General features: G+C 36.4%; 1 protein-coding gene across 5 annotated transcripts; it reads left to right on the forward strand.

Annotated features, from left to right (window-relative positions):
- Window positions 1–163: 163 nt before the first annotated feature.
- tbx5b (T-box transcription factor 5b) lies at window positions 164–9,157 on the forward strand. Of its 5 annotated transcripts, XM_079607913.1 has the most exons (10): window positions 1,236–1,325; window positions 1,702–1,808; window positions 2,267–2,438; window positions 3,023–3,117; window positions 3,746–3,865; window positions 4,366–4,513; window positions 4,635–4,787; window positions 4,878–4,969; window positions 5,798–5,931; window positions 7,452–9,157. In XM_079607913.1, the coding sequence occupies exons 3-10, from the start codon at window positions 2,295–2,297 to the stop codon at window positions 7,820–7,822; spliced, it is 1,257 nt and encodes a 418-aa protein (XP_079464039.1). In that variant the 5' UTR covers window positions 1,236–1,325; window positions 1,702–1,808; window positions 2,267–2,294; the 3' UTR covers window positions 7,823–9,157. The 5 variants fall into 5 exon arrangements, with proteins under 5 accessions (XP_079464041.1, XP_079464040.1, XP_079464039.1 ...); XM_079607915.1 differs by lacking the exons at window positions 1,236–1,325; window positions 1,702–1,808 and adding an exon at window positions 164–181; XM_079607914.1 differs by lacking the exon at window positions 1,702–1,808 and having other exon boundaries at window positions 1,187–1,325.
- The last annotated feature ends 2,906 nt before the right edge of the window (window positions 9,158–12,063 follow it).

Here is a 12,063-nt window from a genome sequence, read left to right on the forward strand (position 1 = left end):
TGTTGGTTCATTTTACTCTAGAAACGTAGCCTACAACTGCGATCAGAAATAAACTATGGAATTTTAAATCACTAACAAACACTACATTTTAGCTAACACGATGTCCGTGCTGGTCGTACCTTTGAATGTTTAAGTTGGATGTTGAGTCCTTTGATAAAGAAAGCGTTTTCATAGCTGGAAGGTATGGTTTGCGCTACACAACTATTTGTTTCCCAATTTGAAAACAAAAATAACTGTGAAATGTCCAGACATGACAACGGGTTTCCCCGCGTAAAGCATTGTAGCTAATTAATAACTTAACTGTGGCTCAACCTGCGTCTGAATGGTTGTAGACAGACAGGTGTTAATTTGAACATAAATATTTAATTGAATATTTAAGCGTCATTTCCGTTGGCTATGGAGCTCTAAAAGCAGTGCACACTAATGTAGACGTTTATAAACAGTAGACTTCAAATGCGGACAAGCGCACTAGGTGGCGCATATAGGCTATACGACATTATTATTATATCAGTAGAAATAGCTATTGCATATGGCCTATGTTGCCTATCTGTCTGTCTACTGATATGTTTGGAAATATTTCCCGATAATATGAATAATGACCTATATTAATTTATTATCAATAAAATATGAAAAGTGGTTCGAGGTCTGGTTAGGCTATGTCCATTTTGGCTGACAGCACAGTACCGATCTAAATTCATTCACCTATCCGTCACTCTTAGCAGAAACAACAATGAAAATAAATAATAGTCATTAGTATTGAAGTAATTGTAAGGAAAACCGATTTGCCAAATAATCTTGTTTGTCAACGTCACATTAAACAGAGCCTAATCCAAATACCGACGAGTCTCGAGCTCGGCGTCAAACTCGCGGTCTCCGTGGTGTGTCCTGTCGTTATCTCGCCGCACGATTGTGGGATACTGTCTTATCTTAACGAGCAATGTTCCCACGGCTCGGGCTCAGTATTGCAAGCTATCCTGTTATCATCCACTTGTCTTATTTATGGAAGCCTGTTTAGAAATGTGCACGAGTGACAGAGAAACGCGCGTGCTTGGACACACTCATTAAACAGATCAAATAATATTTCCAAAATTATTATTGAGGGGAATTTTGTTTTCTATCACCAACAAACAAAAACAAGCGGATTCGCACAGAGAAAGAGAGTGAGAGAGAGAGGACAGAGCGCTCGCCTTACCTCCTTTCGACCTCCTAAACTTTTAACCCCGCAGCGCGCGCAACCGTCGCGCGCAGTGATGTTGACTGACAAGCGCCGATGATTTTTTTTACCGCACAATTTGCAACCTGAGCATAAATTCTGCACCATAAATGTGAGTATAGTGAATTTCTCTTCTTATGCTTTTTAGGCTTGTTCCTCAATTTTTTATTTTATTTTTTGTATTTGGGAAGCATATGGACAAACAGATAGCCTATCACGGAGGAAAATATAGGAGTTCGCGAAATGTGGTGTTTATTTTGTCGCTGTGCGTAAGTTTAGACATATCGTGTCATGAGTGTGTGAATGAAAAAGGTGTGACGACATAGAAGGCATCCCGCTAATGGGAGACAGAGAAATCAGATGGAGGGAGAAAAGAGAGACACGACAGAAGAATTGGGACAGAGCTTGGTAAAGCGGTGTCTGAGAAGAGAAACTCACAAATGAAGCCGTTCTAAACGCTTTTCCCAATATTCTAATTTGTTTTCAAGGAGAAAAAAACGCCTATTGGAGAAACTGCCTAACAAATCAGTGGGGACGAATTTTAAATCTGTTTTCGGAATTAATTCACCAACGAAAAGCTCCTTATAATGATGAGGTAAGAGACGTCAAAATCCAAACAGGCCTATGCGAAAAATGAGAAAAATACAGGTTAAAGAGAAAATAAATGTAGCTAAGTATTTGGATAAGAATAAATGAAGATATTTTTTTCCTATAAAGCAGCCTGCAAATCGAGATTTTCCAACAGTCGGTTTAGCTAACGTTACACGTTTTACATTTTCAGCCAAAATACGTCGCTAAAATTCTAGCTTACAGATTTATTATCGAACGCAAGCTGAAAACCCGAAACTTTTTTTTATATCAAGGCTGAATCATTATACTTAATCACATTTCACACGAATTTAAAGAAATCAGCTGTTTGAATTTTTTTTTTTAAAGAACATTGCGAGTTTGTGTGGATGTATTTATTTGTTTGTTTATTTGTAATTAAGATATGGAGATCACCTGCTGACTTTTTTTTTATATATATACCATTTTCCATTGCGCATCTTTTAGTTCACCGTAGTTAACCTCAAACGGGGATATGGCGGATTTAGAGTTCGGATCTCTACAATCGTGTTCCGGCGACGATTCCCCAGCGATGGAATTCGAGAACGATAAAGATTCCGGACATCACGGTCGGAGCAAAACCGGGTCGCCGCCACTGCAAACTCAGCCTTCCCAACAGGTCAGCCATGACTGCACGTGCAGCCTCCCCGAGTATGCAAGGCAATAATACTGTTGTTACATTTTTTTGTTTGTACATTTTGTGATTATTATTATTATTGGTGGTATTGTTGTTTATTTTAAGTGGAAATTGTTTATTGCACGTATGATATTCACTCCGCGGATAAAGCTAAAAGGGAATAATGTTTACAAAACAAATAGACATTTTTGTAGCATCACATTCATTACATGAGTGTAGGCTATTAGGCCTATTTATATCACGTGTATTTAGTACGTAGTGTATTTAGATCGTTTGTTGTTGGGTGTCTTCAATATTTACACGCATACATTTTTTATTGCTTTCAAATTCGATATTATTATTAACTAACGTTCTTGACTATTTTCACAATGATCGTATGGACTAATATAAATAAAAAAACGGTTAAAAAAACGTAAAAATTAATTACTAGACAGGAAACACTTTATTTTATTTTAATAATTATATATTACTATTATAATGTTTGTTATATTTGTCAACATATTCAGACAGAATAAAAAAAATCATCAGTAATTTCTATTTCCCCCCTTTTTTCCTTGTCAATGCAGGGTATGGATGGAATCAAAGTTTATTTGCACGAGAGAGATCTGTGGGCGAAATTTCATGATGTCTCTACAGAGATGATCATTACCAAAGCTGGCCGGTGAGTGACACTTTTCTTTCTTTCTTTCTTTCTTTCTTTCTTTCTTTCTTTCTTTCTTTCTTTCTTTCTTTCTTTCTTTCTTTGTCCCACAAAAGATAAAACAATATACAGTATGTATTTCTCTTTATTGTATATTCATGGATATACCATTTTTTTCAACACAATTCTGCAGGCATGAGCAAAGGGCCCTTGGAGGACAACATAGTAGACAGAAATAGGGCAAACTTTGTCATCACATTCAAACATGCTGAATGGATACGAGAAAATATTTGGTTTGATTTATTTCCAAATAAATCCATTCCCTTTTTAAGTAGAGTGGGCCACATTTAATAAAATAGAAATTGATAAACAAATAATGTCTCTAAATATATGTGATCATTTCAGGGACTCTCATTAGCTACATACATCTTCAGCTTATTACAATTATTGGATTATTGCAAAAAAAAAAAAAGAAAAAGCTCTTTCTTTAAATGCAATGACTTCATGGATCAGGAAAATGTTCCAGTGCTCAGAGACAATCAAGAAAATGCTCCATTGTAATATTATTGTTGTATGTATGTATGCATGCATTTATGTATTATTATTATTTGTTGATAGCTCTCTATAATGCATCATTAATCTTTTACAGACGAATGTTTCCCAGCTACAAAGTGAAGGTAACAGGCCTAAATCCCAAAGCAAAATATATCTTACTGATGGACATTATTTCAGCCGACGAGCATCGGTATAAATTTGCAGATAACAAATGGTAAGAACTACAGTGAAATTCATACATTTTAATTGATGTAGATTGTAATATTAATATTCATAAATGAATAGAAGGGTCAAAATTTTTATAAATACGATTCATTCTTTTACAACAATATAAAATGGGCATTTTGCCCATTTTATAATGTTCAAAGTGAGCGTTTGAATTATTGTAGGGTATTTAGCATGTTGAGCATGACTGAATGAAAATGAGAGATTTAGCTAAATCAATGTGTGGGGGGGATGCAAAGAGAAAGGAATGCATAGTGAAAATATGAATGAATAGAAAATGAACTGTGTTGTTGTTGTGAAATGATGCATGACTCATATAATTATGAGCTTTGGTTAGGTTGTATTGTTCATTGAGTGGAGGATCCAGACAGAGAAACTCTGGGACAGAAGCTCATTTTGCACCCTGAACTTTTATCTAGGAGTTGTGGAGCAGACAGAAAGTCCTTATCTTCTTTAATGTTGACTAACCCGTTGCTATCTCCTCTGCAGGTCCATCAGTGGTAAAGCTGAGCCGGCGATTCCAGGCCGACTGTACGTGCACCCAGACTCACCGGCTTCAGGAGCTCACTGGATGAGACAGCTTGTCTCTTTCCAGAAACTCAAACTCACCAACAACCACCTGGACCCTTTCGGACATGTAAGATGATGTCAATCGGATTGAGTTGGTTATTTCATTTGCTGATGAATGTGATTCAACTCCCCAGAGGTTTACACCTCAGTTTCTTAACCAGGAAATCTCTTCCTGTTATTTGCTGCAGATCATTTTGAATTCCATGCATAAATACCAACCTCGCCTGCACATCGTGAAGGCAGACGAGAGGAACAGCTTTGGCTCCAGCAACACAAGCTTCTGCACACACTCCTTTCCTGAGACGACTTTCATCGCTGTAACTTCCTACCAGAACCACACGGTAAGCAGCAGGAGTCCTATGATCGTAAATAAATGGATTGATTTGCATAAAGCAGCAGAGTGTTCATCTTTAATCCTCTTTTATTTTCAGATCACTCAGCTGAAGATTGAGAATAATCCATTTGCTAAAGGTTTCCGTGGAAATGACGATGTCGAATTGCATCGCATGTCCCGTACACCGAGGTGGAGCGCACACATATTTTAAACATATCAATGATACGTATGCATGTCCACACGCAAACATATTTTACTTTAGTAGATCATGTCAGCACCATAACTGTTTGTGATGTGAGTAATAATGAATCACTAATGTTCTGTATTCAGTTTTCATGCACCGTATATGTATGTGCCTGCATGTCATTGTGTGTTGCATCTCGTAGCTACTAATGCTGTTGTTTTAGATACACAGAGAATATGTTGTACTTTAACTAGCAGGGTTTGGGAACAAAAGTCAAAGCTTTTTGTTGAATGTTGACAGTATTGAATGTGACACACAAGAGAGGGATATTTATAGTGTAACAATATTAAGAGCAGAGCGGCAAAACACTGTCACACAGAAAGGTCACTGAAGGGCTAATGTGTGTGTGTCTGAATAAATGCGTTTTTGAGAGACAGAGAGAGAGAAAACAGAGAGAAAGAGGAATGAGTCAGATTGGAAAGGGGGTATAGAGAAGATTTTTAGCTACTGTAATTGTCTCTTAGCTTAGAAATGTAATTAGAAACGATCAGTACTGTGCAAATGATATCCCTTACCCTCGCCGCCCCACCATGCCAATGCAAATCATGAGACTGCTCTCTCTCTTTTAACACCCTGATCTATCAACCCTAGTGCCAGTGGTTTGTGAATCCTCCCCTAAAAGTACCATAATTCACTTGGATATATCCTGGAAATATACTGAATATAGCGTTTGAGTTTTTCTTCTAATCATAATTTGCTCAAATATTGTCTCTGCTGTAGGAACCAATGTGTCTGATGCCTTTTTGTTTTGTTTTTTTGCCATTTTTCCACAGTAAGGAGTATCCACTTGTACCACGTAGTACTGCAAGGCAGCGTGCAGCTCCACTCTCTCCTGACTGTCTCTCTCGGTCAGAATACACTGTGACACAAAAACCCAGTCCAGGCTACACCTGCTCAGACACTTCAGGTACATAGTCCAAAACAAAGAGTTTGAATTTTTGTGTTATAATATTTTGATTAAAGGTAAGTTTTATTTACGGCACTCAAATGTAGTTTTGTTATAGTGGCTCCAAGGTTTGTGGCATTTAAAAATAAATAAATAATTTTAGCAGCTTAAAGAGATGAGTGCCTTAAACATCTCTAAATGACTTTAAACTTGACTAATTTAATAAGTCATAATTTGATTTTATACATTTTAATATTTTATATATAGTACTCATTATTTGTTACTTATACTTATTATTTGTACTTATTCTGTTATTTTGTACGTTCTTGTGTTGTATTTTTTTAAAAACAATATTCAGGTAGCATAATTTTTCTCTTTACAGAAAAGTTAAGTCAAGTCCCCTTTATTTAGCGTTTTATACCTATTACAGATGTTTCAAAGCTGCTTTACACTGGTTAACGGGAAAAAGATTCAGTAATGCAAACAGAATAAAAGTCTGCTGTAAAGCAGCTCTAAAATGACAATAGCAAACAGTCACCATTCAGGTCAAATAAGTTCAGTGTTGATTCAGAGTTTAATAGTTTAATAACTGTAAAATTCATAAATTATGGAATGAATTCAATTCATCTATAAATCAGCTCTGGAGAAAATCCAGCTCAGTTCAGTTCTCGTCTGATAGAGTCAGTATAATCAAGTCTTATTGCAGAATATTAAGTGTCCCCAACTAAGCAGGCTAAAAGTAACCATTATTAAATGTTACGACTGTTATGATTTGTGAGGTGTAAATTACTGTAATTTCCTTTATACTTTGTAATTTGATGTGACCTACTGAGGGCTTAGCCTTCGAAATGAGAAAGCATTTCTTTTCTGCACGCCTTGTGCTGTGATGTCTGATTCAAAAAGGTTCTTTTTAATGAGTCAGTCAAAAATGCTCACGAAGCAGCCTCGATCTTGCTTGTGAGTTGAGGTTTGAATGCGCTAATTATGCACTAAATGATCTAATTTTGAGCCATATTAAATTATTATGGGATCTCCTTCAAAGCTTTTAGAATCTTTGCTTTTTTATTTCTGTATTTATCAACTGAACATATTTTAATGACAGTATATTTTTTAACAAAAATAAATGTGTTTATTTAACAAATTAAACAGAATATAGTATTTTTTTGTTAAAGTGATTGGTTTGAACAAGTAGTATGCAAAACATACTTTAGATAAAAGTATTTTAGCTAAAAAAAATTTTTATTTTACTTACAGTGTAATTGAGCTCCTAAATATTTTATTTTAGGAGCCAACATCGTCCTTGTCATTTTTGCTGTCTAGACTCTCTTCTGTATGCAGCAGAGAGCACTCTGTAAACTTTTTTTGCCATCCTGGATGCATGTTATTATTAATTCAAAAGGTCAGTGGCAGTCTTCTAAGCAAGCAGCAACCACCTACATAAGCCCAAAACAGTGAGCTACTCTTTTAAAGGAGAAATGCACATTCTTATTTGCCCTGTCTTTACTGGAATGATTGAATCAGGTTTTTTTTTTTCTCTGCAGGTGATCACACCCTCACTGAAACCCCACACACTCACGACCCCACCTACCAGCTCTTCACCTACCAGCTCTCCCCCTGCAGTATGGACACCGCACAACACCAGCCTTGCATGTACGGAAGCTCTCAGGTGGGCATGGAGGACCTCAGGTGGGCGTCTTATACAGACAGTACAACTTATCAAAGCTTTTCTTCTGCTAAAGAAATGGGTGGGACTTTTGGTCCCACCACTGACCTCTCTCAGGAACTGTATCCACAATACACCTGTGAGGTGGGTGTCCAGTCACACTGCATGATGACTGATTTATCGCTTTATGCTTGCAGTCGATCTTTCAGCCAAAACCAACAACCAAACAGCTGGTGTGGGGGCAGTTGAGCGTGCGTGTGTGTGTGTGTGTGTGTGTGTGTGTGTGTGTGTGTGTGAGTGTGTGTGTTTGTCTGTGTAAAAGAGGAAAAAAGTGTAAGAGGGGAAAAAAGTCTGAATAATTGTGATAACTTGCTCATAACTTAATCCTGAAATCACACATTTGCATCTGTTTTGCTCCACAGATTCTATGTTGTTGTGAATCAGGTCTGGCAGATTAAAATTGGTACAGTTTTCAGTTTTGCTATATCATCAAAATAAATAATAACAATAAAATTTGACATCAAAATTAATATTATCTCCAGTGTAGTAGCAAACAATTATTTAATTTATTGTTATAAATATTTGTATATATTTATATATACTGTTTTATAATATTTCATGATTTCTGTCATTAGCTTAAGTAAAAAATAAAATAAATGAAATATAACCCAACAGGGTATTATAGCATGCATAATATATATATATATATTATATATATCAGTTTTTCATGTTCACATTCACTGTGGAGCAAGTGGAAACTAATGGGATTTCAGGATAAAAATGAGAAATTTTCATTTAATACTGAAAAAAAAAAGAAATTTAATTTCCTCTTATCCCGAACACAGTGATGGACGTTTGCATGTCCCTTGCATCTTCAGTGATGTGTGTGAGATTTTGTGTACCTTTGTATCTCATCAAATATCTCTTCTGGTAAAGATGTGTGAATCTTTGCTACCATTACCTCAGAAAAAAATGAATTAAGATACATCTACAATTAAAAAAATCCTGGTGGGTTGTTTTACTGTGGCCAGTATTTGTGAAGATTTGGAGAGAATCCTCTCTTTTACTATTTCACTTGGGAAATGCTGATGTACAAGCCCAAATGCAGAAGACTCTTAAATATCCACTTGAACACGCTCATGTGCTAGCTTCAGATGGAGGTCCTTTATTTTGTTTATTCTAACTCTATAATGAAGAGAAAAGGGAATGCTGGGTACTGCACGTGTCACAGTCCGTTAAGGGAGCAGTGATGTTACCAATCCTGTCATGGCCCAAGGCAAGACAGACAGAGAGGAGGGGCATCAGCTGGACATTTATTTATAGACACACCATGCAATAAGAATTTCATAAGTGAAATATGGTCATTTAAAAGAGTTTTAAATGTTGTGAAATTCATGTTCCAATTATTTATAATAATAAACTATTTATTGATTTTGAGTTCACAATTTGTGTTTGCTGATATTTATTTGTAAAGCGTTTTTTTAATTCATTGAGAGTGGTTTACCCAGAAAAATGTAGAGTTTCTGTGTTTTGTGAAGGTGTTTTCTGAAACTTGTTTGAATATGAGGCTGAAATAAAATGGAAATCCACAACCATGTATTTTGTGTTTAATCTAGAGCCTATGTATTGAAATGTAGTACTTCATTCATAGATGTGTGTGTGAGCGTGCGCGCGCGCGTGTGTGTGTGTGTGTCATTTAAAAATGTCTTATAAATCATATTAAGTGAAATTTCTACATAAAACTGTAGAAGTTTTCTGTGATGGGTATATTTAGGGGTATGGGGATAAAATGTACAGTTTGTACAATATAAAAATCATTACGTCTATGGAAAGTTCCCATAAAACATGAAAACCCAACGTGTGTGTGTGTTTGTGTGCCTTAGAGGTGTAGTTTCACACCTCATGTAAGAGTTTGAGCTGTTGCAGGGAAACAGAGAGAGAGAGAGAGAGAGAGAGAGAGAGAGAGAGAGAGAGAGAGACTAATCAGAAGTTTGTCTTCACAGGAATGACTGGAAAGTTCTTAAGGGCAAAACAGTTTATCATGTAAAGACCAGGCAATTTCTTGTGCATTTCAACAACAATTTCTACTTCAATGAAAATAATTCAGCCCTTTTCTGTCCCCAGTTTTCATGTCATTGGACATTTGAAAGGCCTATTGTTATTATTACATTAGTATTATAGGTTTTGTGAACAAACAGCACTGTATTCAGAGCAATGTGTCTTTTTGCCATTTAAATATCAGATCAATTTTGAAACATCCCAATCCAAATGTTTGGGGATGTAAGCAATGTGTAAGTACACAGAATATAAGAATATGAACTGAATAATAAGCCTGCTATCATTAAATCCCCCTGCCTCATCTCAGCAGAACTGTTTAGGGTGGCAGATGTAAAATCTGAACTCAAATGAAGTCTTTTGAAAAGCCTCTGACCCTGACTGGATTTCCTGGCCCAGCTAAGCACTTATTTACTGCTAATTAAGTGATCTGAGCTCATTTTCCCAATCCTAATGGCATCATCCAGCTCCTCCAGGAAACACGCCGCTGCCCCCAGTACACTCTGGCACACGCACACACTCCAATAAGGGCCCTTTTACCTCCCTGACATTAGCTTGTAATGCTATTAACCCGTTCATCGTTAAGATGCCCACTTAAGCAAAATGCGAAAGCGAAAGATAACCATTTAACCGAATTTATTGCGGAGTGGGAAGAGATCGAAAAGCGTACATCTTAATGTTAATGCAGAGTTGTTAGGAGTGCAGCTCACAACTAATGTATTCATAATTGTGTCTTCTTGTTCCTCATTTTCCAGCTTGGACCTGAAGAATCTAATGTTGAATGTATTGTTAGTGTCAGCTTTGTTAGAGGTAGGCCTATAAATGTTTAAGAATGGGGGTATCATAATTAATTCAGTATAGGAAAGATTTTTTTGAAAGAAATTAATAGTTTTTTTTCAGCAAGGATACATTTAATTGATCAAAAGTGACAGTAAATACATTGATAATGCTTTAAAAGATTTCTCTTTCAAAAAAATGCTGTCAGTCGTCATAAATCATCATCATAGCAATAAATTACAAAGATATTTTAAATTGTAACAACATTTCACAATATTTGCTGTGTTTTTCATATTGGCGAGTAGGGACTGTGACAAAAACATCAAACATTCTTACAGACCCCAAACTTTTGAATGGTAGTGTATAGCCTCCTAATGAAGTTACTCATAATTCAATTCACATTTATTCAGTAAGTTTGATTAAGTTAGGTTGATGGCGGAAGACAAGTAGGCACTGTGACTTAATTTAATTTAAAACAAGAATTTTCTTTAACCTCAGGATTATACAGTGAAAAGTTTCTAAAAGTATTTTATTAAATAAAGTCTTAAAGGGTAACTGTTGCCAAAATTTAACCTAGGCTCTTTTTGTTTATCTACCCGAGTTAAACTTTCGTGTAAAAGCATAATTAGAATGGAAACGTTGCTTTTAAGGTAAAAATGCCTTTTGAATGGGAGTGCATGGGGCACTTCTATGATAGCATCAAAATCGCTGTTTTTAAAACACTAAGAAGGCTCGACACAACATAAAACTGTGCTCGAAGTATCACCAGGGGCTCTACACATGAAATTGAGCATTGAATTCATTGTTTGTGTACACAAAGTGTACTAAAAAGAAAGGTTTTGTACGACTCACTTTATCAGTAAGGCCGTGTGTCCACCAAAGGTGCTTTTAGCCGGCTGAAAACGCAGAGCTATGTGCGCTTGAGAGCGTTTTGGCAGCGCAGTTTTTTTTTCAGTTAAGACGCTTCGTTGCTATGATACAGAATATCCGTTGGTCGGTGTGGTATTAGTCCCGCCCCTCCTCCAACACGATTGGGTAAAAAGTGACAGTGATGAGTGCTGCGTTGAACCCAAAGTTGAACATTCTTCAACTCTCGGAGACATGTAAAAAACGCTTATGGCGTTTTAAAAATGCGGTGCTCCCATTGAAAACAATTGAAAAAACACGCCAGCCGCGTGAAAAAACGCTTTGGTAAGGCCGTGTGTCCACCAAAGCGTTTTTAGCCTGCTGAAAACGCTAGGCGCTCTGCTGAAAACGCCGAGCAATGTGCGCTTGAGAGCTGACTTTCTTTTTAGTAAACTTTGTGTACACAAACAATGTAGTCAATGCTCAAGTTCAAGAGCCCCTGGTGATACTTCGAGCACAGTTTTATGTTGTGTCGAGCCAGTGTCTCGAGTGTTTTTAAAAATAGCGATTTTGATGCTATCATAGAAGTGCCCCATGCACACCCATTCACCCATTTTGACCTAAAACAAAAATACGGTCAATCTTAAAAGTGGCGTTTCCATTCTAATTATGCTTTTACACGAAAGTTTAACTCGGGTAGATAAACAAAAACAGTTACCCTTTAAATATTTAAAGATGATGTGTTATAGCATCAAAATATATAAACAAATATTTTTTGACATTAATTCTTTATTTAAACTAAAATATTCCTC

Source organism: Phoxinus phoxinus, assembly GCF_949152265.1.
Source record: "Phoxinus phoxinus genome assembly, chromosome: 3".
NCBI classification, from domain to species: Eukaryota; Metazoa; Chordata; class Actinopteri; order Cypriniformes; family Leuciscidae; genus Phoxinus; species Phoxinus phoxinus.